Source organism: Acanthisitta chloris, unplaced genomic scaffold (genome assembly GCF_000695815.1).
Source record: "Acanthisitta chloris isolate BGI_N310 unplaced genomic scaffold, ASM69581v1 scaffold15643, whole genome shotgun sequence".
NCBI lineage: Eukaryota > Metazoa > Chordata > Aves > Passeriformes > Acanthisittidae > Acanthisitta > Acanthisitta chloris.
Window position 1 is genome coordinate 1,361 of NW_008664404.1, and position 27,656 is coordinate 29,016.

The window sequence follows — 27,656 nt, forward strand, 5'->3', positions numbered from 1 at the left end:
CTCAGGATTTGAATGTATAATTATTAAGATTGTTTCACAGGAACAAATGATTATTTAATACTGCAATGTACATACTCTAAAGAGAAAATAAAATCGTTTTTCAGTAAGTGAGCCAGCTTTTTCCTTAAAAAAATGTCCATTCCAACTTCCTCTTCTTGTCAAGTAGAGGCAGTGATATAATTTGTATTTGTTGTTTACTAAATACTTCGAAGTATTTTAAAATGCAGTTGAAGTCAGACATAGTTTATACAACACTGGCCATCAGAAGACCTAATGCATCCTGTGCATATGATATGTATTTTACCTGGTTTGAGTATGCTCATTTTTTATGAACAATAGGAATTATTAGAGAAGTTTTCAATTAGTATCTCTCCTAGAAGTGTATCAGTTATTTATCACGATTGTCACATTATGGCCTGTTGTATAATTTGATTACCTTACTGATGCAGCTCCATTTAAATAGACAGACTGTTTACAGCAGGATTAGAAACTTGACTGTGGAAGGTATTTAAACAAGGAGCAGCATTTAATGTAATTATGTACGTGATGTTACCTTCCAAAATTATATATCTACATGCCTGAATAATTAAATACTTCGGCTAAAGGCACCACTTCAGTTTCATAGTATGTTAAGGGGTTGGAATAGACCTTACAGATCATCTAGTCCCAACACTCCCTGCCATGGACAGGGACACCTCCCCACTAGACCAGGTTGCTTAAGGCCTCATCCAGCCTGGCCTTAAACACTGCCAGGGTTGGGACAGCCACCACATCCCTGGGCAACCTGTGACAGTGTCATTAAAAAACTTCTTCCTAATATCTAATCTGAATTTCCCTCTTTGAAATTATCTGTTATTTCTTGTCCTATCACTACAGTTTCTAACAGAGTCCCTCTCTGGCTTCCTTGTAGGCCCCTTCAGATACTGAAAGGCTGTGATGAGGTCCTCACGCAACCTTCTCTTCCCCAGGCTGAAGAGTCTTAACTTTCTCAGCCTGTCATTTCAAACACAGTTAACACAACTGAAGTAACTGCAGTAACAATCCTGTGTTTTGAGATTGGGACTGCTCACAGCACCGTGCTGATGTTCTAATAGTAGAAAATACACACGCACCAGATGCAATATAAACAGTATTTATTTACGATGCAACAATTCAAGGAGGTGAAGTATTAAGGCATTTAAAAGTCACTCTGAACACTACAGAGAACAAAACATGCAGAAGTTAAGAATCCTCATTCACCCTGAGTTTTTGTATCTCATCTATTCTGAATTCCATGTTGTAGCACCATAGGAAGCCACACAGCTGTACTATAAGGCACGAAACACTTGGCAGTTAGTTTTGTTGTTTCTGCTTGATCACTTGTTGCCTTGTGTACTCCCAGATCAGCAGAGCTCCACTGACATGAACATTGAGTGATCGAATAATACCCTGCTGAGGAATTTCCACACAGACATCCAGGTGGTGAATCAGGTTTGCAGGGATTCCTTCATGTTCATTTCTAGTAAAGAAGAAACAATCACTTGTATGTGAGAAACTACAGGTGTTCCAGAAAGCCAAAGATAACCAATGTCTCAACAGCATCCAAACAGCCTCTGACAAACTCTGCATCTGCCTACAGTGTAACAACTGATGACAATAAATGAATTTTTAAAAAAACAGTACTGTATTACAGATGGAAAGAAAACAAGGGAAGATTCGACTAAGCTTTGATGTAGAAAAACTGGTGGAACACTCTATCTTCAGTTCACTGGTCTAACAATAGCTGAACACCTAACATAGGCTTCCTCTCTCCTACACAGCAAAATGACCAACTAGAGTTGAAATGACCAGGGCATGAAGCTGCTGGCACAGGAGGGAAGCTCAACTGCTCTCTTTACATTCAGGTCTTGGCATGAAGGAATGTCTCACTGAACTCATGTTGTCTCAAAAATGTCTCTTGAATGTCTCCAAAAACTCACTGAAGCCTTGAACTGGAAGGAATTCACCTTTTCAGAATGAGCACACCAGAAAATACCAATGTTCCCTGGTAATTAAACCTATGTTTTTAATTAAAAGAGAACAAAGTGATTATGAGAACTACATTCTGAAGATAAGCTACATATAAAAAAGTTTGAAAAAAAGGTATTTCTGCTCACTTTGTTCTAGAAGCATAGGCAGGTCCTTCCTCCTGGTCTAACTCAGTAGCCCTTCAATGCCAGTAGCTTTCTGATTTGTAGGTGCTTCACTGTAGATTTCTTTAAGTAGCCTCCCCTTTGTCCCACCTGAGGCTTGCCCAATTATAGGAATTGATTATTGCTTTTCTCTGAAGCTGTCCCATCCTCTGCTTGTACTGCAAAAGTGGCACTTCATCTTGTGTCTCATCCTCAACTTTTAAAGCATCTCCAAACTTCCACTCCAGCCCTCCTCACCAAGTTAAGCAAACAGGCAGCCCTCCTTGCTGAGCTTGGCACAGCCTACACAGGGCTCCATATAACCAAGCTAAACAGATGATGCCTCTATCACACCTGGAAAAAACCAATCCATGCTGTTTCTACCTTCACCCATAATAAAAAGGAGTTCTAGTATATATAGCTTATTAAGTGTGAGGAGAAAGATTGTTCAGGAGTAGGTATCAATACCTCCTAATCCTTAGCACAGAAAACCACGCTCAGCTCTTTCCATAATCACCTCCCATTCTTAAATCAACTTTACCAGTGTCACTTGCTTTTCACATGACCAAACTCTGACTAGAGAAAGGGATGGACCGCAAGAGGTAGATTTACAAAAAACTCTGTTCTTACCCCAGCAATAACAGTGACTTCTCTGGGAAGCAATATTCAGTAAGATCAAAACTTTTAGCTGTCTGCTCCACACCAATAATAGTGTACCCTTCCGTTTTTTTCTGCTGTAAATAATCAACAAGCTGAGATGGTTTCACCTGTCCATTAGAAGTAGAGAGAAATATACAAATACTTAAATATCACCTTCTGTAAACTTCTGAAGTTGCTGTAAAAAAAATATTTCTTGGACGGTTTTTAAGATGAAAGACTTTTATCCCCAAAGACTCCGTCCATATGCACAGCTTAACCTTTTAAAAGCTCTTCAGCAATAGCACAAAAGGTTAAGTAATGACACAAAAATGTACCCCATCAATAAAATGAAGAAAGGCTTTTCTAGGCTTCTGACAGCTACAAGCCTTACATCTGAATGTAAAAGAATCATCTTGCACAGGGACAAGGTGTATAGTATTTAACCTGGAATTCCTTCCCAACACAAGAGAACAGCCAATATGAAACTGAGTTGCCTTCTATGCCTGCACTGCAACTCATGACAGTTCGATGTGAAGAATTTCTTACTTGTCTGCATCCTCCTTTCTAAACTGTTTTATTATTATATGCCAATTTCTTTGTGCAACAGCAGCTCTACCTTCAACACACTTCTGTACAGAGATTAGGCACGACAACCTATGTCCATCAGCATTCTGTTTTAGGCAAAACACACTACAGCTATCTTGTTCTGAAAACACGCTGAAAATAAACACCATGGGGGAAAAAAACATGAAAAATTTGCTCTGTTTCAGTTGATCTTAAAAAAAATTGTTATATCACAAACATATTTTCTACCAAACACTAGACATACAGATTGAAACCCTTTTTTATAAGCTAGATAATAGTTTCTAAAAACTTGGCATAAGTTAACTTCAGGCAAACTCAGACTATGCCTATGAAGTTACCAAAAGCAATGGACCAAGCAAGATAAATGTTGTTCAACTTTTATAAATAAACACTAAATTCCAACAGCTTATCACAGCAATAAGAAACTGAAACTATTTTTTAAATTCTCTTGAGGTTGACCCAAAGCTTATACCAAAATAGGCAAGATTAAGTCTCAGAGATAACAGTGGGAATTCCCATTAAACAGAAAATTCATTTTGGCAAGATAGGAAAAGCAAGACTCTGAACTATGCATCTGACGAACTGAAGATGCTCAGTACACATTTTAGCAATTAAAATGTTTCCATTCACCTCAACAAGGGGGAGCCACTGCTCTGCAGAAACACTCAGATGCTGGAACTGCTTATCCTGTATATAATGGAGGCTGCCAACAACAAGCGCAGATGCCCCAAATATTTCACTTGTACGGCATAAACCTATAAAAACAAGAATTAAAGTGATACCTGTGCAGAAAATAAACACCAAGCCAGAATGTTTTAGCAATTGAAAATGACATAACACAGAATGCAAAGAGAAATGGTTACTTGAATTATCTGTTTGTAATCAGTTTCAGGCCTATTCCAAGCCACACCTTGTTCCATATAAATTACAGGGAAAAAAAAGTTTTGTAACTTAGCAGAAAGACAAAAACTGGAAAAGCACTATGTCTGACAATGTGCTTTTACAACACTAACTATACAAAGTAAGGGGTTAATGTCCAAGCCTTTGCAAGGATGGGTGGATACAGACACAAGCTTAAGCTTTAAATGCAGTACCTGTTAAATGAAAGGCTCAAGAGAATGACACATGACAGCATCACAATGCAGACAGCACCAGCTTGTGGGCTTCCTTTTCATTAACAGCCTCACTGCAGTTATTTAAACTGCTAACAACAATGGCAATAAAGTCTTTGCAGGATTTATTACATCACAGCTGCCATGACATCGTGAGGGAGCTCCTAATCAGGAAAGGGACTTTGCTGTCCAACAGCCACAAGAAACTAGCAAGTCTACACAATTTGGTTTGTTACAGAAAAAAAGCAAATTATTTCCTTTAACTGCATGCACAGTTGAAAAATTCAACTGTAACAGAGAATATAAAATCAGTAAGAAACTGAGCATGATTTACAGCAAAATTCTATTGGATTAATTCATGTTATGTGTAACCACTTTTTTTTCCTCCTTGAAACATAACTATAGAAGATGCCTTGTTCTGAAGCAGGTACTATTTCTTTTGGGTACCAGTTTTTTCAGCATAATGATAATTTTTCTGAGCAGTACTTAAAGAATTTTCTAATTACCAACATAACATGAAATTAATTTCTATTATCTAAATGGGCTCTCAGGCCTAAAATAAAAGTTTAGAAATGTGCCATATCAACCTTACCTCCTAAGTTAGTAGGTTTATCGATAAGTGAGGCCACCACAATCAATCTGCTGTTCGATTTACCAAGTTTAGCAGCACGATCTTGAAATGCCATTTCCAGATCTAAACTAGGAGTGCTGTTTTTCCAGGGTATAATCTTTTTCTGCACATCAGTCCATTCTGTCTGGCTATCTGTTTCAGCTGAATGTGAACCTACAAAAACAAGTCACAGTATTCATATGCATATGCAAGTGGGAGTAAAACTACTGCTTTGGTAAAGAAGATAATCTAAATGGTAATACTGTAGACACCATCAGTCATCTACGATGATTTTATGGTATATATTCTGCTCACAAAAATACAAGTCTATTTCAGCTGAAAAACAGATCAAATGGAATACAGATGCATCAACTACACAAACAACTACATTTGATATAGCTCAGCTATATTTTACCCATGTCTTGCTGAGACCAGTCACTTGGTTTCAGATCACGAAGTTCTGTTCGAGAATGATACCACTGAAATGCTGGTGGCAAAGGGATGTCAGTGAATCTGTCAAATTTAGAGAGTGAGATCCATTCATCTTCAGCAAGTTCCGAAAGACGGGGAAGAGTGTAAAATATTGTCTGCAACGAAACAGTGTTATCAGCAGAGCACCACAAAAGCAAGCAAAACCAGGTAATTAATTATTCTCTGATAGTTCTATTGCACGTGTCTTTTATCTAGTCTTCCATGCTTTTAATATTTGTTTTTCTTGGTACTTGATATAACTCACTAATATATCTCTCAATATTTGTAACTTTACATATAGTGGCCATCCCAAACTTTCATAACTCTAGTTTCTCTCTTAATTAAGACCTTTTCTAAGGATCTGCATCCATTACTGTTCTGAAATTCTGAATACCAGAGAATTAACACTATGCCTCTCAGCACAGAGGTCTTGTGAAAATCTCCTATGTCTAACACTACGGAGTTTTCAAATACTCTTACAACCTTCTAATAAAGAACACAGATTGATTTATTGTCAAAAGGAATACAGTCAAAAGCATTAAAGTCTAGTGGTAAAATCCACCTCAGCACTACCAAGGCAGCTAACCACAATTTATCAGGGAGGAACAAACACACATCGCAAGGGAAAGACTGAGAAGGACGAGTTTAAACCCCAGATTTTTTTTTATCCCAACACACCCTTCAAGATGAAGGCACTTTGAGTACATTTAAATACTTAACAAGTATTAGCCTTGGTTGGGTTTTTCCCCTCTTGTTCAGGACTTCCACTTTTTACTCGTCATATCTAGCATATTTATGTTCACAACAACAGTTCACAAAACATCACTTAAAATTCCTTCTCTATCAGATGTCACTGGTTCTGCCAGAACATAAACCCCTTTATACATCTGTGTTTATCTTTGTATTTTCAGTTTAGTTCTTCTATCTCCTATATTTATCTAGACCCTTATTTTTGCCTTCCTTCCTCAGTGTTTATTCAGCTGTCAGTTACTTAAGCTGTAACAAAAAGAATAACTGAAAGAGATGCTCCAGAAGTTATATTTCTGTACCCCGTTCACATCAAACAACAATTTAGTCAGGCAACCTCAAGTTACTTCTAAGAATAATCCTAACAAGCTACATGCAATTAAGTGGATGCTCTTCAGTTATTAGAATTAACTCCTCCAGTCACAAATATAAAACCCGATTAACCCCCACAGACGGGCACATTCATCACACAGACCTCTTCTTAACTGACCCAGGTTTTTAATGCATCATTAAGTAGAAAATTAAGCTGCAGTCTTAGTATAAAATCCATCACAATTTAGGTGAAGTAATTTTCAGAGTTTTAAATGAATATTAGTTGACAATTTCATCCCACATTAGAAGATACCAAGAAATATAAAAATGCAGCTGTAAAATCACACTTTAAATAGTGTGGTCTCGGACTTGCCTCTAGACTGTAATCCTCAAGTGGATGAAACATCGCAAAGAAAAAGTGATCTTGGATTCGCTGCCAGTTCCTTCTAGCATTCCTACAATTGCAGAAGGTTATGTGAGATACACAATAAAAGGTAATGGACTGGATTTTATTTTACATTTCAAACTGTCAGACTGGAATAAGGCAACCTGATTTATTTACTAAATACAATATGGGAAAGAAAATACTTCAACAGTTAAAAAACCCGAAGCCAACAGCATTCAGGAACTAAATTTTATGTTTCAAGAAAGGTCCATAAAGCATCTCCACATCCTATTATCAAAAGCAGCAAGTTTGGTAAGAAGTAGTAATCCCATTTATGTCCCTGAAGGAAACTGGATACCAGCCTATGGTTCAGTGTCAGCTTTTACTATCAACAAAAAAACAAACCAAAGGCAGACTCCTCTCTCTGCTCCTTCTGTCCCAAGTCTTTACATGCCAATTTCTTTTAAAATAGAGTTTAAAAAAACCCCATAAAATCCCAAAGAAATTATCAAGTGCCATTTTAGAAAACTAGACTGCTCAGAAGAACAACATTGAGTTGTAAGTCAGAAGAATGTTACTAACCCTGTGCCATGCATGTTTTCTACTTGTTGAAGGCTAGATTCGATAACTGGTGTCAGAGCTTCAAGTTCTTCCACATGCAGCATTCGGCACATACCCCAGATTTTTTTAAGGGCAACTAGCGCATAAAGTCGAACGCTGAAATTGTGGTTGAAACACCACTGCAGAACAACTATGAGGGCTTTCTTCAAAGCTGGTTTCTAAAAAAAAACAAAGAAATTTATTTTATTTACGTATGTTAAGTACTAATGGCCCATTCAGAACTAGAAAAGTTAGGAGTAGTCCAAGAAATGATTCCTCAAAAAACACCCTTTTAGAAAATCCAAGGCTTTAACAGCCTTAAAAACATCATCTTCATTTCCTTCCTTCCATCTCACTAGGACACATATATAGCCCCACTTGTTTTCTGAAAATATCTTCATTTGCTTTAAAAATCATTATCCTGCATACAAGGAAACCTCTGTTTACTTCTGATTAAAAGAGCAGCAAGAAACACAGACTGAGGTGCACTCACATGTCTAGGGAAAACTGGAGCAGCTGTTCTAGAATATGTTACAGGTAATCTGGCTGGTTAGCTAATTTTCATAAGTCCAATATTTTACAGAGGTGGCAGGAAGAGTTAGTGCTTTCTGCATCAAGGGATACCTTAGTAGGAAGTAGGTATTAAAATAGTAGGTCTTGAAAACAGATTGCAAAAATGCTTTTTTATTTCACAACTCCACATGCACTGGAAGTGAGTAAAGAATGAACATTTTTAGTCAAATTTACCTTCTCTGAGGTATTTTGAAGAATGATGTCAAAGTGGGATAACACTGATAAAAATGTGCAGATGCTTGTTTTAAGCTTTTCTTCATCCTAAAGCAAAAGAGGATGTAACAAAAAAAATGCATATATAAAAGGTTTTTATACCTTATGCATTTTCACAGCAAGTTCCACACATGCAATTAATTGCTTTAACATGATTAAAAATCTGTGTTTCCACAGCAAAATTTACTAAAATATGAAGTTGATAATATTACTAGGATTTAATTTTTCCTATCACATTATTTGCTTTTTACTAACACATCAATCAGAATTAAGTACACAGTTGTTTACATGAGCTAAAATTCAGCCCAAGTTCACTGTATTCCCACAGGGAAAAAAAAGCCTAAACCCAATAAAAACCTTCGGGATTCTTTCCAGTGCTCACACTCTTCCATGCCATCACCAAAACGAGTATTGGGCACAGAACAAAGAGCCCACGCACTGCACTGGAGGAAACGCGATTCCACACTTGTACTCATCACTTCGGTTCACAGATACAGTTCCTATTCATCCATTTTGCCACAGCACTGCACTGGGTACTGAACTTCACCTTATTTTTCCACGTGATTCTAAGAAATCCTTTCCTGACTCACTGTTTTCTGGTGTTAAGGAAACTTCCATGCCTGACCATTTGGGAGCCACTGCAGCAGTCACACCGCCACCACCAGAGATTTGTGGTGGGGACCGAAGGCCCTTCAGAGCAGGTGGCTCCAGTGACCCAACGGGTCCCTGCTTGACCTCCCCCACACCCTGCACTGTCTCTGTACTGGCTTGGCTCCAGGTTTCCTATAGTAGACTGTCAAGACCTCTGGTCCCTTTAAGTGATCTTAGCATGGTGCAGCAACAGAACTGCTTGAGCTGTTCCCCCTGAGGAAGACCCTAGAACAAAGGAAACCCTTGGCTTTTATCTCTCACAGTCTATGTGCACAATAGTCTCAGGTCTTCCAGCTTAGTCCTCAGCTCCTGCTGTGTCTCTGAGTGCCCAGCCACAGGTCCCCGTGTCCTGCACTGAATGTACTCCTCAGCACCATGACAGCCTCTGAAAATACAATCTCTATTCCTTTCTCATAAATCTACATGTTTTCTGCTTGCTCTGTTTGTCTCACTGAGGCTACTGTGATTCACTACACTTATTATCTGCACTTCAATTCAACATATTATCATTACTAAAATGATAGTGATTCCAGCTGCCTGAGATCTTGGAAGGAACTCAGAAACAGGAAAAGGTTACATCCCTTACAGCACTTTTCATTAGTTCAGACAGGATGACAAGGCATCTTTATGCACTTTAAAAAAAAATGTGTAAGTTATAACAGCAATCCTCACTAACAAGCAGTGTTGTCTCAGAGCAGTATTACAAACCTGCCTGGTTTGGGGCAAAAAAATAATACATATATACACACACACACTTTTCCAAATCTTGTTATGTAATTTTATTCTTATCCTACTATCTGTTTGAAAAAATCCTTCTACAATAGCAACTAGACTATTTGATAAGCAAGAAGATATCTACATATATAGGTTTAGGTTGGATATTAGGAAGAGATTTTTTACGGAGAGAGTGATCAGGCATTGGAATGGGCTGCCTGAGGAGGTGGTGGATTCACTGTCCCTGGAGGTTTTCAAGATGAGACTGGATGTGGCACTTAGTGCCATGGGCTAGTAACCACGGCAGGGTTGGACTCAACCTCTGAGGTCTCTTCCAACGCAGTTGATTCTATGATTCTATGACAATTACTATGTCTACAGGTCAGCTCTTATGTGTAATGACTCAAAGAATCCAAGATACAGAAATGAACTGCTAGCAGTTGAGCTCTCCTTGGTCAATCCTTTCACGGCTGTTGCATACCATGACTCAAACTCTGCCTCCCATTTTGGACCTACATCCCAGAACTCCACTATGAGAGAAGTCCATATTAAAAGCTACAAATTGAATATGTGTTATGCAAGTCATGTTCTGACTGACAAAGATGATGTGACAAAAAGACCAAAAAAAACCCAAGGTGCAGAAACCACAAGTGACTTTGAAGTACCTTCTCAGAATCTTGGGCATCCATGTGTTCCTGAGGGCTCTTATACTGACTACTATGCCAAGCTCTACTCTGCCCAGATAGTACATTATAAAACGAAATCTCTCAACTGGAGGAATTCAATTTTCTTCAGCCACTAAATGTATCAGATTATAGTTCAGACTCACTTCCAAGTTAAGCTGTTCTGCTCAACAACCCAATGCTTCTAAAGAAAGATTGGAATGCACACAAAATAAGGTACGGGAAGACAAACTGTACCCTCTTTGTTCAAATTACTCTTCAAGTGAATGTCAAACGTTACTTACATAGCAAAAGCAATCCCAGAATTTATTAAGGAATTGGGGGTATTTATGTAGACTCAAGATAACAATCCATTCTATGAAGTATTTCACAGATGCCTGATTGTTACCGAATCCAGCCTGAAAAACTTTGTCAAGGGTTCCACACAAAAAGTTCTGAGAAAACAAAATCAGATAATAATTCAGAATATTGTTAGTTATTTCCATGAAGAAAAAAAAATCTAAATAAAAGAACATTCTCAGCTTTACCATAATATTATACATAATTTTAATACTCAAATGAAAACATTTTAGAACCAACTAATTTCTTCATCATACTTTTCAAACATTTTATTATGAAGAAGCATTAGATGAAATTAAAATTTCTTAATTTTTTTTGTCCTTAAAGTAGAAGCATTTTTACTAAATGAAAAGCTTTATATCAAATAGTCAGTGCAAAGTTTTAGCTAGTTTTAACAGGCACAATCAAATCTCCTCTAATTCACAAATCCAAGAACTAGTTCTCAGTGACCTCTAGAAATGCATCATAAATCCATAACTTCAGACTGAAAAGAATGAAACTACACAAAACTCCTACTGCACACACCTTCTACATCAGCTACAGAGATTCCATGCCCTTTACTTCCTGCTGTTATTTAACATAGGCACTTTGCACGACAAAATTATTCTTGAACGTAGATACTTGTTCACTTATCTTAAAAATCATAGGGAAGAGCAATACCTGGTTAAGCTTTGGAAGAAGAACTAAGAGTGTCTGCCATACTCGGTTTTTAATTCTATGCTGCAAAGAGTTTGCATAATAGCGTGTTCTAGATCTGGATACCATTTCATCCTAAAAGCAAAGTAAAAGGTTTGTTAGCTATTCTTCCTCAAGAATTGGGTACATGGAAAGCCATTTTACTGTACTAAGGAAACAGCATCTACTGCACAGCTAGTACCAGCATTAAACAAAAGTTAGGAAAAACATATTCATTTTATTTAGAATTAAATTCTGAAGCTTCTCCATAAGAACCTCAGAAAGTTGAAAGAAATACACAATTAGTATTTTCACTTAAGAGCACAAAAAATGTTAAGATTTTAAGACTCCTGAAACAGCACAATGTTGAAGAATTTACAGCATGAATTAAAACAGTACTTCATAAAATGGAACATAAAGACTCAAGCTGCCATTTAGTCAGATAAGAACTAAAGATCCTAAGTGAAGCGATAAGTACATAAATATTTCTACTTTAGAGTCTACGTGTAAAAAATTTCATCAATTATCAACTTAGTCAATTATCAATTAGATTAGCTTGTAACTATAGCTCTAGTTTTGAGACAGAAATTCATACTCTGCAATAAAATGTTTTAAGTGAAAGAAATAGATGAGATGGAGCTTTTAAAAGATTCGAAATTCATGTTTTCACATAAAAAAACCTATGTATTTTGGTCTTCAAAATACATGACAACCAAAGCTATTCCCTTAACTCTTTAGCAAGAAAGAAGCATATTACTGAGCAAATCTTGAGAGGGTATACAAACAACTGTAAATACATCCCGTCAACTACAAATACTTTGTGTTTTAGTAACTGAACTAACATTACATTTATATACCAAGAGAAATTAATTTTACTTTATCCAGTAGCTTGATGAAAATAATACATGACAACCAAAGCTATTCCCTTAACTCTTTAGCAAGAAAGAAGCATATTACTGAGCAAATCTTGAGAGGGTATACAAACAACTGTAAATACATCCCGTCAACTACAAATACTTTGTGTTTTAGTAACTGAACTAACATTACATTTATATACCAAGAGAAATTAATTTTACTTTATCCAGTAGCTTGATGAAAATGTCTTCCATAAAGGTCTTATGCAAGGAATTTGATCCATCCAACAAGCACAGGAATTTAATAGCACAAACCCGAACATAGTGATCATCTCGATTTGTACTGCAAAATATTAATAAAAAAATAAAAACCAAACTCCACTTGTTCAGACATACAGATAATTCCTAAATCATAAAAAATCATCTTGGCCATGCAGCCATCAGGTTGCCTGCAGTGAGACAATGTGCAAATACCTAGGATCAGAATTTTAAAGTCTGATCATCATTGCCGATGAAGAAAACTAGTGAGCTCCAGACAACCTGCCCCTGCTTCTATCCAGGTCTTTACTAGCATCTAGGTGTTTAAAAAAATTTTCTACAGAAACAGCTGTATCAAAAAGTTTTGGAAGTTTTGTGCCTGTAACTGTAATCTTTCAACAATTAAATTATGCTTACAGTTTGGCCAAATTTTCTAGTCCAAAACCACACTTTCTTCCTAACAGCTGATAAGGGACATCAAGAATAATTAATGCCAAGAGTACAATTAATGACATTATGTGTAGCAAATCATCTCACAGCTGCAGACTGTCACAACAAGACATCTGAAAACCAATAATCTCTGGGGAGAAAATACAGGAGTAGTGAATTTTGGGAGGAGATATTTTCAAAACCTCAGGTTTTATCAACTAGTAATGTTTCCCAAAACACTGTGTCAGAACTGTTTCTCTGACTATTCTTCCACTGAGTAAAGATGGGAGTGAAACTATAAAAGAAGTTCAATAATCCAGTAGCCAATGTCCCTTTTTCAAAACCTGGAGGCAGAGCCTATTGCTGGTATGCAATCCAGAAAGGCCTACGACCACCAACATTAAATCTCAAGCTCAAAATCTGGCTGAATTCAAGTCTGAGCTTAACTGTCTTGCTTTCAATAAGGTATAGATCAGCTCTGCATCCTAAAGGCAATACATTTATGAGGTGAAACAATGAGGAAGTAGTTATTTCAGTCCCAGTCAGATCAGCAAGAGGGATGTATTTTCCTGAAAATACTTAGCACTTTTCTACATTTGCATGATGAACATAATGTGATGTATAACCCAGTATTTTAAGAGGTTATGAATATACCCACTATGGGTTCCTTCCAACATATTCTATAAGCAGCTGACTTCAAAACCAGCATCTGTCCTACTGTAGTGTCAATCACAACAAAGACATAACTCACACCAAATACTGTAACATGTTTTCTTAAAATCATTACCTTTCTGTAACAACATTTGCTGCACATTTTTCTCCAAGACTTTCTACGAAGGCATGCACATCTTGAATAAGTCTTCACAGATGAAAGAAGACAAAGCAACAAGATTAGCAGAATAGCACACAAAGCCTGTTTTCAAGTTATTTCAAAGTTTAAAAGAAAACAAAGTACACAAAATTGTAACAAATATAATCTCAAAGATTTTTCTTTTATACCTTTGATCTCTCCTAAATACAGTTCCAAAGACACAAGCCTCAGTGATAAGTTCACAATAATTTCCAGCATTTAAGAAAGCATTTTTCAAGGCACTTCTCCCATCAGCATTGGGAAATATCCAAGATTGACAACAGTGACTAAGGACCACATTGAAGACTCCAGTCTTTGTAGTGGACAGATCGATGAGCTTGAAAATTATCTGAAAAGAAGAAATAATAGATTCAAAATCTAGTTTTTAGACATGCTAGAATTATTAGAATACTACTCCAGTGACACCTATTTGAGCAGGTCTGATGAACTCTTGCTTCCTATCTCTGCTCAGGTTAATGCTGTCTTCAGTCTACTTGCAATCCCCTAATTATAAGGGTACAACTGGCCCAGTACCTGCTTCTGTTAACAAAAGACAGAACTGCCCTTTGCATAAACCACCAGATGCTTTACACAAATCTCCTGGTAAGTGGAACAAATGCACCTGGGCTTACTTCGTGAGTACAAACTTGGTGTTTTTAATCAATCCTTACCAATTTAGAACAAAAAAGGAAACATTAAACAAAATTTCTTACACAGGTAGCCATATCACTAATCCTCTTCTTTAATGAGGATTACATTCATCTTGAAGTTAAAGCTCATATTTGAGTTATTGTGGAACAATGTCTCTGTACCATTTGCTTTTTGTTTTTAAGGAGGGCACATTTAAGGTATATGAAACTGCTATCCAGAATTTCTCCAAAAAGGAGAGAAATAAAACAAGAGGAAAAATGGCCCCAAAATTTTTCTTTCCTACTCCCTTCATGAGGCTAAGTGCAAGAGTAAACTTCAGTTACAAAGTACGTTATTTTTTTCTAAGAAATTGAAAGCATTTGGGAGAGGACAGGCAGATTCAGAATGAACAGGAACTTCATAAAGGAATGTCATATATTCCTTTTTAGATGTCAGTTAGACATCTGTGAAAATGGCTTTCCAGAAAGTGTGACAGCTCTTACAAGACCAAGCTGCTCTGCTTCCCTGCATTGAAATGATACTCTTGATAACATGATGACTCTTTGACTTTTTTATAGAGAGAATAGTTCTAAATTGCTCAGGATTAAAGCACCAAGAAGCTCGTGAAGAGCTTAAAATTGAAATACTAGAATGCACTCTGAAGAAACACTTTCTGGAAAGAAAACTCTATGCTAAAAACATGTGGATTTTTTACCAGGAATTGAAACTTTTCTTCTAGTGCAAAGACAGGCATTGTAACTTTCCTAGTAATTCCAAAATTGAACTATTGTGTTTCACCTGTAGGGAAGCAGCATGACATTTACTAGGCATTTCTCAATCCTGACATTTTTTTCAACTCTTTCATTAACATAGTAAAAGTTCAGCACACACAAAACAAATATAAGTTCTAGCACAATTAACATTTGATAACCACAAAGTAAAAGAAAGAGTGCAGCAAAAGAAATGAAGCCTAAGAACACAGTGCTCCAGGCACCTCTGCAGAAGCCCTTCTGAATTTTACTGTAGCAATATTCCCTTTTTTGACTCAAAAAAACCCCTTTCTTCCACCCCACCTAACTATTAAGAAGACAGAGTGCACTGTGGTAGACAATGTGACAAGTCAGTATCAGGCAGTTCCATCTTTTCCTTCTCTTTAGCTACAACTATAGAGTCATTGCACAGTGGGTCAATGGCACCAGAGACTGCCAAGCACTGGGATAAGAACATACAGAAGTAGGCACTTGCTTGGGAACTTTATCTTCAGTTTCTTATGAAGGGGCAGAATGTGGCTCGACCAGATGCCCTTTGTTGAGTATAGGAGACCTTCATTAGCTCCTTGATGCCTGCTGTCATGGTATGTCCCACTGCAGACAATGGGATAGCTGTCACACAGACTCAAGACTCTCAACATTGGCACAATACACCTTACATAACGTCTGAAATACTAACACTGAAGTTAAGACAGTAATTCCAAGAATTTAAACAAGTTTCAGATCAAGAAAAATAAAAAACTAACCATAGCTCATCAGTTACTACAATACTGAGCATACAAGTAGTTGTTACAGATATTCATTAAAAGAAAAAGCTAACCGATTTCTAGAACAGAAGTGATAATATACCATCTTTGCACATCTATCTTATTTTGGCTTAGGTCCACGTGAAGACTACAAATGCAAAGTCTTATCTACTGCATAAATAGATGATAGCAACATTCATTTAAAGCAAGTTTTCAAAAAGACAAAGTAAACTGGACTATATTTTAAGACAATTAAGGCTAATATGGAAACATCACTGCCATTTTAAATAGCTAGGAACTGGCCTTTTCTCTGTATTTTATTAAAAATAATTTTGGAGTGTTTAGGCTTAAAGTAAAGTTGAGACATTTGCTATTACTTAGTTACAGGACAGAGCTACTTATGGTGACTTCAAAGCAAAACTGCAATCCCTCCTACCATGATTTTTGCACTAACTGCAAAGCAGTGCATGAGACTGTAAGCCTAAGCATACATATATACTGGTAGCTAACCCATAATAAATTACTGCTCTAAGAAAAGTCTTGCAGTCATCATGGACTGCTCTGCACAAACATTTAATTGATGCTTAGAGGAAGAAAAAAGGCAAAAAAACCCAAGAAAGAATGCTTAGATTTCCAGTGTATAAAGCCAAGATGAACCAACATCCCAGTACTGAACACTTTCAGTGACTTAAAGCAGAAAAAAAGACCATGGACATATGCAAGAACTTTTGGGAGTACTGGCAGCTGCATACATCTTACAAAAGAAGAGTAAAAACTGTATTTTTCCTCTTCTTAACTAGGAAAGCAGCTCTACCATCCAGTATTAAATCTGATTCTAAGGTGACAGGTTCTTATGTTCTCTACACCAGGACCATCAAGAAAAAAAGGCCTTTAAAGAAGCAGTAAAGATGGCTTATACAACAGCATTGTAAAAGCTTTGAATGGTTCTAACTTTTCATCCAAGACAGCATTTTCACAAAGACTAAACAATTAGAAAAGGGTATGATTTTCCCAGAATGTGAAGTTTGCGACAGTTGAGATGGCAAATCCTAAACAAAATATTCAAGAGGAAGCGCATTATGTAAAGATAAAATTAAACACTAAAATCCTAATTTCACTAAATGCAGAAGATACTGAACAGTCTAAAAAATCAATGAAACAGTACTTCTCATTTTCTGTGTTACAAGAACAAGCAACAAGCAATGTATTTGTTCGTCTTAAATCTAATTCTCAGTTCTTTTATCTTAACACCCTCAAATTAGGACCTTTTGGACATGGGAAATTCACAAGAGCTGAAGGGCAAAATAAAAAAAGTTTTTAGATACAGATAAAATGTATGTTCCCTTCTCAAAAAAAGGGAATTCTTAAAACTTACCGCTTTTATTCTGGCATATGCTTGACCCTTTGCACTTGCAGCAACAGCTAGAACCTCAGCATCAAAGATGAACTGAACAAAAGCTTTTAGATTGGACCAAAATATTACTTGTGTGTTGCTCAAAGAGGATATAATTTTCCAAGCCAAATCAAATGCTTCTATGCAGAGAGACTCTGATGAGTCCAGAAGCTGAAAATGCATAGAAGAACAAAGAGTTACATTTGACAAAAACACTCAAAAAACCCTAAAAATATTGTGCAGGTTTGTCTTTTACCTTGGGAACAAGGATTTTCATACAGTCGAACACAGGTAAAACTTGGTCTGAAGGAAGAATAGTTAGTGCTTCTAATGCAGACTGTAGAATTGTTTTTGACCTTTCAACTGTGGATAATGACATTTCTGAAGTTTCTTCATACTCTTGAGCCAGCATTGGAAACGAATTCAAAATGAAACGAAGGCAAACCCACTGGTCGTGAATATAGCACGCGACAATTTTTCCCCATCCTTGAGACGTTGTTTCTTCACATAAGCTGTAAGAAAAATACTATTCTTACATATGCATTGTGTTATAGTTTATCCTGCACATTCCTACTCCACCAGGGAGAGCTTAACTATACAAACTCACTACACTGCTTCAAGGTGCCAAGACTTATATAGGTTCAATGGGAAGCAGGACAAATTAGTGGAAAAGAAATCTAAACATGAAGTGGTTTTAAAAAGAGAAATCAGTTCTGGGCTCAGTCAATTCCATTAGTCATAAACATTTGCAAGAGTGTTCAGTGGAAGCATCACTCTATATTGGTTGTGTTTTTTTCTCACTCAAGTATTTGGGTTTTGGTCCTCTGGCTTTCTCTGGATTTCCCTTCCCCAAAAGTAAATCATTTCCATTCAGATTTGCTTGTGTACATGCCATGGCTTTGTGCAGTGGATGTATGTTTCAGCTGGCCTAAGGGTAAGCAATGCTCAAAGCTAGCTCTGGCTTCACAGCACTAGAGGGCCGAACGAAAGAACCTTTGGTCTGATCAATTATGACTGCTTTAATGTTCTAAAACCTCAACGGTTAAAAAAAGTGAAAATGAATTAATAGTTTGTGTACAAAATTATTCACTTTTATCTTGGCAAAAGTTATCAAAGGAAAGGACAGGGAAAGCAGCATATTAAGCACTGCTTCACACTAGCCAAGTTTATTCTGGAGAATTACTGAGGCTTTAGCACAGACGTACCTACTTTTTTCTTCAACATAAGATGGCTTCTTTAACACTTCATTGAACTGAGAAAAGGAAATAAATTTCTTCAGAGCACCCACAGAAGGCAGAGATTCCAGGTGTGCTTCCGGCTTCTGATCCATTAGCTCACATACTGCTCTAAGTGAAGCCATGCTAGATGCTTTTCTAATCTGTTCTTTAAGCTCTGGCTCCTAAGGAAAACCAAATCATATCTGAACAAACACGCACCAATTTCTTTTAATATGATACAAATAATATACTGACACATTTGATAATCCTCCTATTTGTATCACCTTAGGCATCATAAGGCAGCGACTCTGCATCCTTCTAGTTCCTTATTTTCTTACCCTGTGCCTAACACAGCTTTATTTGGCTGGGTCAGCGCTATCAATCACAAGTTGCAAGCACTGACAGAAGAATAAATCTTGCAAGTTAGAGTCACTTATGCATTAAGTGCAAACACCTAGCTTGGCTATGATGGAACACTTCTATCTTGCCAGGTAACAGTTCATATATATTGCTGGATAGCAGTTAGAAAAAAAAAAAACCATGGGTCCAGTTAATCAAAAACCCTGTGCAAGACAGCTGAAATTTGGAGTACCACACATTAGCTGCTCCAAGCGCCCAAAAGGTCACAACCATACTGTGATTGTGTGATAAACACATATATTCAAAGACACGTGAAAACAAGAGTCTCAATTGAAAAAAAAAAAAAAGGCAATAAGCATACAATTCCCTTAGAGTAAGAAAACATCAATATTATTTCAATATCTCAAAATTACTTTCAGCTGTCGAGAGCACAGAAAAGACTTCTCATCTCTGATTACTCAGCATTTTTTCCTTTCCTATTAAACTGCAGATGTGCAGCTGAAAAAATCATCACGGCAATATAATTCCCCCGAATTCAAAAAAAGCTGGTACAGGACCTCAGTAAACACTGAGCTTGAATCAGAAAATGTTTACTTTGGAACTACTGGAGTAAGTATATAACTCACATAAATGAAGGAAATAAACCTAGAAATGCAAACCTGGCAAATCAAATACTTACTATCTTTTAATATGTTATTAACTGTTCTTGATTAAGATAATAATACCAAATAATAATGCCAAACTTATACTGCCCAACAAATCTTAAATTAAATCTCCTTCGTGTACAGAAGCTATTAATGCTTATTTAATTTTTGATTGTATATTTCAGATATATTAGTCTAATACATAAAGCTATGGGACAATCAACAGAACAGTATGAAAAAGCCAAAGCAATGCTGGATTCTGGAATTTCTTTTTCCTTATATGTTGCACCTTTGAAATTCAACAGATCATTAATACAAAAGGCAGTTTCATTTAACAGTAGCTTAGTAAGACTAGTTTGTGTTTGAGGAGAAACCTTTTGAGTACACACAGTCCATCATCACAATTAAAGTTTTACTTCAGCTGTATAGACCTCTAAGTAATGTAATATATGGAAAAGAAAGTACTAAAAATCTTAGCTACAAATATTTTACCTTAACATTATGCTGCCCACGAAAGACCTGTATGAGTTAGGAAATATATATACACATACATATTTACACACATATTTTCTATATTATATATGATATTAACATACACTATTAAATATCTTTATAACAGAAATATTTTATATTAACTTACACTACACTGTGTGTATATAATTATTAATGTATTATCTAAATACAAGTATCTAAATAATAATATTTTAATTAGCATTTACTGGTCTGTTTTATATTAATATTTACTGCTCTAAATCACAGTAAATTACCTCTTCAGAATTCCTCTGCTGAAGATTGCGAATAGATGCATTTGTCAGCAACACAATGAAATTCTTGATAGATAGCACTTTGTTCCAGCTGACTTCCAAGCACAGATTCACCATCTCTGGAATTAAAGCTAAGTACAGGTCACAGCGATCCAGATCAGCAACCTAAAAACAAGGGCACAATGGTAAACTGAATCAGTAAGAAGAGGAAGCTTAAACTGAAAAGCTATTAGAAAAAAAAAGAAAAGCATTGTTATTAAACAAGGACAGCAGAAAGAAAACAAAAGCAGCCATTGCAGTGGAACAATCTTTCCTTTAATTTGAGGTTCTGTTTGTTTGTTTGGGGGATTATTATTTTTTAAAATCTTTCAACTCATAGGTACTTCCACTTCTATGCCTCTGGAATATGCCTTAGAAAACACAATGTGAAATTCTGAAAGAAATCCCCACTTATTTGCTAAGTTCACTCCCCTCCCTGGGACCAAAGGAATACCATATAAAAACACCTGAGCTAGCCTGAGAATCAGGAGCAGCATTCAAAATCAACTCAGCTTTCACACCACAGCAAGCACAGCACTGCACCCTGTACATCTCATGGCTGTATCTTGCTTGTTTTGTGGCTTTCTATTCTCCTCTTGTATTTGCAACTCTTCACATACCAAAAACACCTCTGTATAAACTATGCATATTTTTCTTCTTTAATTTTGGCAGAAAATACACCTTCACATTTCCACTGACTTTCAGTTGTCCTTCTCCTGACTCAACTTTAACTACATTGCTTTGACACTGGACCACTTTCACATCAATCTGCACTCACATGTTGGGGTCTGTTGACTGAGGAAACATGTACCTCCTCTCTCTCTCTCCCTCTCTCTCTCTCTCACAAATGCACTGCAGTTCTTTGACACATTCAACAGGTTATTTTTAAAGAAGTCAAACTCCTCCTCTACTGTCAAGTCATTTTGCTTAAAACACAGCAATGAGCGAACAGTGAAAGACAGTCAATAAAGATGATAACCAGTACTAAAAGTCTCCAAACTCCTAACACCTCATGTCCACAGCTGTACTAGTAGATATGACTAGTAGACATGATACTCATAATTTCAAACTACATTATCTCTTTAGAACTGAGAAGAAACAATCACTGCAGACTACAGACACTAAACATGGCTTGTCCAGACACTTTTTTTTTTGCTGTATTCTTACTGTGCCCACTCAAAAAAAAGGTTAACAGAAGTGTCTCTATACAAATTGACTTTGATATGAAAATTAGCAATACTGGTAAATTCAATTAACAAGCAAAACCACACCTAAGTATGTCTCATAATCATTACTTACAGTGCTCAACTCATTTGCAGTAAGTCGTCGGAGAACAAATTCAAGAATACTCTCAAAAGGTGTCGTGAGAGACTTCCAGATAAAAAACAATACCCCATCTGTGTGGAGAGGAAAAAAATATTAACGTACAGAAGTGCAATCTCCTTCAGCATTCTGTTATACCATGCAGATTTAATTAATTTATAGAGTCAAAGTTCACAGTAATACTATTCAAATACCTAAGAATACCTTAAAACAGCTTGGTACCCTTTAGCAGTGTAAGCCACAGGGCTGAAAAAAATCAAACCAGATTACATTCTTTCCTGAGTTTTATCATATATTGGTGAAACAAAGCTCACACAAGACCAGATGACAAAAGCATAGTTTTCCAAACTGTAATGCAACTTTTGTCCTATTCCCAACCCTCTGCACAAACAGCTTATTAATGAACTTACTCTTTACTAAAGAACAGAAGTTTCCATTCCAGCAATTAACATTATATGGAAAAAATATAATTTTCCATTCCTAATATTTATAATAAATGTGAAATTTGGCTTTTAAGGAGTTGGGTTTTTTAATTAATCATTGGATATAGAGGACTTTTACAATATTTCAGTCAAGTAGTTTCCGGGCTTAACATTGTAAATGAAAATGCAAGATCGTAACACAAAATGCGATACTTTCTTTGGGGAGAAGGCTAGGCTACAAAGTATACCACATATGCATAGCATTTCACAAAGGAAAAGACACAAGTTCATCACATGAGGAAGGCAGGTCACTCTGGTACAACATATTTAACCACAAACATTTCAATCTGTGATTCAAGGGGTAAGTGCTAGCTGAAAGGCAAAGAAATAACATCTCAATATGAAAATGGAGTTAAATGACTCTGCAAGATCATCTTATTCTAAAAAAATCAGTTGCTAATTTCACTATTTAGGAGAGCTACCCAGAGGTTCTATAATTCTATGATTCTAAAGGTTGTATCTGCTGGGGTTTTTTGGGAGTTGACCCTGAGCTACTTTTCAAGTAGCAAAACTATTACAAAATGGAAGACCTTCAGAAAGTAGAAATATAAAGGGACTTATATCCAGAAGTTCCAAATCCATATTGTACTTACTTTCAATGCTCTCCACTAAAATGGCTCACTGGACTATATTCCTAATACTTAAATTGTTTAGAACAGTTTCATTATCTCAGATTACTATCATGTTTCATCATAAGCCTCAAATCACTAAAACATCAACTGCAATTTAAATTCAGAAATTCTTCAGATAAACATGCTGGACACAAAAAACAATTCATTACCACCAGTGGCTCTGCAACACTATTTAAAAAAATTAGCAAAAGCCTACTGTTTAAAATAGTGAACTCATTAACAGACAGAAAGATATAACAATACAGACAGAAAGACCTGTCAAGAATGCCACCAATTCATCTCAGGCATGTCTATCCCCATTAAGAGAGTCTTAATATTTTAACACTTAAATTAAACACTTCCCACTTGTTACTGTTTTTGTTTTACAAGCTTAAATTCCTTTATTATTCCCTACCATTTTATCATTTTCACCTCCCATTTAATCAACACAAAAACACAACTTCTGTATTTTACAGCATTATTCTTCCCACCCTTCACCATAGTCCATTCACAGCTGCAGAAAAGAAAAGTAATCCTTGTTTAACTTAAAATTACAATGCAAGTCTAAAAGCCTCTTGAAAGACTGATGATGAGCTGGACTGCAGTACCTATGGGGACGTCCAAAAGGATGGGGACACTGCGAAGCTCAGCCCTGCCATACCTTTAGAACTGTTAGCAGAACTTAACATGCTACACCAGGTGTCAAAAGTCCCAGAGCAGGAGCAATCCACTGAACATACATCAGCAAGCACACAAGGCACACTGGAAAATTATTTATTCTCAATACTAAAAAGCTAATATGCACTTATATATGTTTTGTAGGCTTCTGTTTCAGGCTTGTTCTAGCCTCGTGCTGTAGGCTGAATGCACAGTGTCAGCTAGTGCATTTCTTTCAGTTTAGTTTCATTTGAAGGAACCCACTTCAGCAGTCAGAGACCATCTCGTATAATCAGCTTTAACCACCTGCATAATTAGTGCTCAGTATATCAGTCAAACATCTAAAATTCAACTGGGGGATTGAATGTATAAAGCATTTGTCAAAACGAGGGTAGGCATTTAATTCAGGGCTGAATTTAGACATCTATATGAAACTTGGATGTAGAACCTGGAATTACCTTTGCTCCACATAAAAGCCTTGATCTGTAGCCCCCCACTCCAAAACTGCTCTTGTATTCCATGCCATAAAAACAATAAAAAATTCCCAAAATAGTTTTTTGTTTCTGCTTCCCCAAATTAAGATCCCTCTTGTTCCTGCACAGTATCCTAATTCATGAAAATAATACTGCAATTTTTCATTTGCTCTTAGGAAAAACACACAGGTCTATTCTGGTTACAAACTGACCAAGTTCTCACAAAAGGAGTAGTAAGGACTCCGTAGCTTTTGCTTAGACTCTCTTGAAAGGCCTACAAGTTAAAGTGTGTGATCTGTGGGGGGCGAAAACTCACAGACAGATCACCAGGCCTGTACTGTAGTGAGCACCACTTAGCCTACCAGTCAACTCAGAAAACAGCAATTCCATCAGGATCACTTTATGCACTCAGCAAAGACTATGGCTGAACCTGTGGCAACTAAGCAGGTTAGGCTGGGTTTCTGTACTAACTTCTCTCTGAAGTGCCTAAATGATTTATGGAATACATACATTGGCAAAGAATAGGCCTATGAATATTTGCAATACAGTCACACTCTCCAAATCTACAAGTTTTCAATTCCCAGTCCTTAGGACACCTGTAGGATTGGACCCACAGCTCAATTTCATATGACAGACAAGCCAGATCGTCAACTTTTAAATTGACCACTTCTAGGGTAGTATTAACTTGACAATATAGCTGTAAAACAGTAAGTAGCTTAGTTGCAGTTAAGACTATAATTAATATAAGACACAGTATACTGAAGATATCACTAACCATCTTGCGTATTGGAACATTTTAACGAACGGGTCTGCAATAACTTCAAGAGAAGCTGTAGGCTTTTATCTGTTTTCAGTGTTGGTATGTAAGCATTACTGCCAAGTTTCATCAAGACATCCAGAAGAGGGTTCAAGAAAGCCTCTAGTTCAATCCATTCTATGTTGCTTTTTCCACTACACAAAAACAAAAATTAAAAAGAAAGTCTTCTTCTGAGTATCTGCCTTAAGTGTTGAATTTACTTCTGGAAATAAATAGGACATGTGTTTCCAAGTCACTTAAGTATCTTTAGAAATGTTACCCGGTATGTTTGCAGCAACAGTTGGACAAGGTCTAAGGACTTATCAGGCTGATCGAAAGTCTACAGAGAAAAGTGGACAGCTTCCCAACTTGATGAGGCTCCTACAGGATCCTTCAGGAGTGAGGGGATTAAAAAAGAGAGAAATGTAAAATAAAGTTTTTCATACTTACCTGCATTTATTCCTCATCTGCTCCACATCAGCCGCCAACAGAATCATTGTTGCGACAAGCTTAGCTTCAAACCAGTCAGGCATTAAGCAATTTTCTCCTGATTAAAGATATTTTAAGGTTTCCACAGTATTTAAAAAATACCTTCATATTAATTTCTAAAACTTCTGGTTTTATCACATATTTTAATAAATAAGTAGGATGACAATAATTAATGCTAACAAGAATATTACTAAGATTTTTTTGCATTCTTTAATCTAGATATAAACTAAACTCAAACACAACTGCTTTTCCCCTATACCTCAAAGAGACTAATCTATCTCATTGGCCTTTATGCTGAAATCAAACGTGTCATGTAGTAGCATATATTGTATGATAGCTCCCGACAGACTCCACTGCTTTTAAAAATACATTAGTATATTCAAATGAAGTCAATCAAGAAGAAAATTCCACTATGCTTCCTCAGAAACATCAGTTGTGATTTTGACCAGCTAAAAGTTATACAAAGAACTAAAACTACTCTGTAAAAAGGAAATAATACTTCAAAAAGTGAAGTTTCTCCTTTCATTGATCTTTTATGCAGGACTACATCATCATACCTATAAAGCTGTTTCTTAAATAGCAGTGTTTAAGCTGATTTTAGGGGGTTTTTTTGACTGGTACGTTTTTGGCTTTGTGAATTTAGAAAGCAAAACACACTTTGGAGGCCCAGTTCAAGCAACTGGACGTGGCTGATTTTTTCTTTCCTCCACAGAGCTACTTCTAAGCTAAGATTCACATCAAACCAGAAAATTACAATCATCACTATTTGGAATTAAAATGCAGATGTTTGCCATGAAATTGCAGATAATATAGACCAAGGACTAAACAAACATTTCAGGAAGAAGAGAAGATCCGACAAGATTTTTAGCAAAGCATTTGCCTTGGAATATTAACAGGCAAAATTTGCTTGCGACTTCTCCGACTATAGGACAGTTGAGTGAGGTTTCCTGAGCCACAGGAAGCTTCTGAAGCTACTTATCATTAGCAAATTCTGACCTAGCTTTTTTATCTCTCGCATATATAATATTTACAATGTGTTCGGCTTTTACTTTTTACTTTTACATTATAATACTGTATCAAATTCACTATGATTGCAGTACTTCAGCAGCAAAGGAGTGAACACCACACAGAAATTATTTTTAAAAAACAATTTACCATTCCTTTCAATGTATCTGAAAGAAAACACTAAACTGAAGCTGCTTAAAATTTAAAATGTGTGAGTGAACAAATCTATCCCTTTAGAATTTATCTGCATACTTATACAGCCCACAGAGTACCTTCCTTGGTTGTAAGGTGTGGCAGCTCATCTGCTGCAAGTTGCCCAAGATTAACAGCACATTACTACGCAGGAAGATCTGTAATGAGCTGCTAAACTGCCTAACTATATGGCCTATCTCTCCATAAACACACTTGGTCATTTTACAAAAGCTCTGCCAAGAAAGTAATAGAACTTGCAGCATCTATTTACATTCCCTAGTGCTTTTCTCCACCCCTATATTCCAGCATTTTCAGACACCATAAAAAAAGTAACAAAAGAAATCTAATGGACAAGATCAGTGCAGCAGTAAAATTGAATATTCAGATTTAATGTTCAATTAATACTGCAGAACTGTAATTTATGAAGGAAAACGAATTAGAAAATGAAGTTCAAACTTAAGAACTGTGAGTACCACAGATCGTACAGAACTTGAATAGGTACAATATGAACAAACAACTTCTCTGGAATCCAAAGGATTGCTGTCATTTTTTGTTTCAACTATGTTTAATGTATTTTTTAATCAATAAACATTGAACTTACCCTCAGACGCTGATGTCTTAAGGTACTCTCCCACAAGACTGCGTACATATTGACATAATGATGATGTCTCTCCATGTTCAGAATCAGAGGTTACAGACTTTCTGAAGCATCTGTCATTCACTTCCAACCAACTGCAAAGCTAAATTAAAACCAGTATGTTACTTACTTAACCACATCTGCCAGCTGAGGACTGACATTACCAACTTAACAGCAGCACACAACTGCTGTTAAACACGAATTCCTACACCAACAAATCCACACTGTGAGAGGTGTTCACTGGAGTTACTTTGAGGCTTATCAGACTATTCCCCTCTAATTACACATAGAAAGTTTATTTCAGAGGGTTATTCAGAGCACACCCCAGAAAACCACTGGTATCAATATAAGAAAAAATACAACTCTTAAAAATAAGCAAGACTGGTAAAAGTCCCCTTATCTCAAAACAGCTTCTTCCAGTCAAGTGTTATCCTGTGAGACTTGCACCAGGGTTTTTTATCTTTTATGCCAAAAATCACAGGCAGATCCTGCAAGTTGGGATAATGGTTTTTATCAGGCCAATGTCCTCCCTCCCAGTAAGGCTCAGGTGTAAAACTGCCCCCCCCCCCCCCCCCCGG

At 36.5% G+C, this 27,656-nt stretch overlaps 1 protein-coding gene across 1 annotated transcript in view; it reads right to left on the minus strand.

Annotated features, from left to right (window-relative positions):
• Nucleotides 1-1,132: 1,132 nt before the first annotated feature.
• TARBP1 (TAR (HIV-1) RNA binding protein 1) overlaps nt 1,133-27,656 on the minus strand; it is a 36,579-nt gene continuing 10,055 nt past the window's right edge. The window contains exons 9-29 of the mRNA XM_009071344.1: nt 27,043-27,181; nt 25,206-25,302; nt 24,735-24,910; nt 21,713-21,810; nt 20,378-20,539; nt 18,595-18,788; nt 17,646-17,901; nt 17,372-17,560; nt 14,000-14,199; nt 13,788-13,859; nt 12,536-12,656; nt 11,445-11,555; nt 10,730-10,879; nt 8,359-8,445; nt 7,594-7,790; nt 7,000-7,081; nt 5,512-5,683; nt 5,079-5,270; nt 4,005-4,129; nt 2,781-2,917; nt 1,133-1,498 (exon numbers count right to left, since the gene is read on the minus strand). Coding sequence (XP_009069592.1) covers nt 1,333-1,498; nt 2,781-2,917; nt 4,005-4,129; nt 5,079-5,270; nt 5,512-5,683; nt 7,000-7,081; nt 7,594-7,790; nt 8,359-8,445; nt 10,730-10,879; nt 11,445-11,555; nt 12,536-12,656; nt 13,788-13,859; nt 14,000-14,199; nt 17,372-17,560; nt 17,646-17,901; nt 18,595-18,788; nt 20,378-20,539; nt 21,713-21,810; nt 24,735-24,910; nt 25,206-25,302; nt 27,043-27,181 — 3,123 coding nt within the window. The 3' untranslated portion in view covers nt 1,133-1,332. The remainder of the gene's footprint in view (nt 1,499-2,780; nt 2,918-4,004; nt 4,130-5,078; nt 5,271-5,511; nt 5,684-6,999; nt 7,082-7,593; nt 7,791-8,358; nt 8,446-10,729; nt 10,880-11,444; nt 11,556-12,535; nt 12,657-13,787; nt 13,860-13,999; nt 14,200-17,371; nt 17,561-17,645; nt 17,902-18,594; nt 18,789-20,377; nt 20,540-21,712; nt 21,811-24,734; nt 24,911-25,205; nt 25,303-27,042; nt 27,182-27,656) is intronic.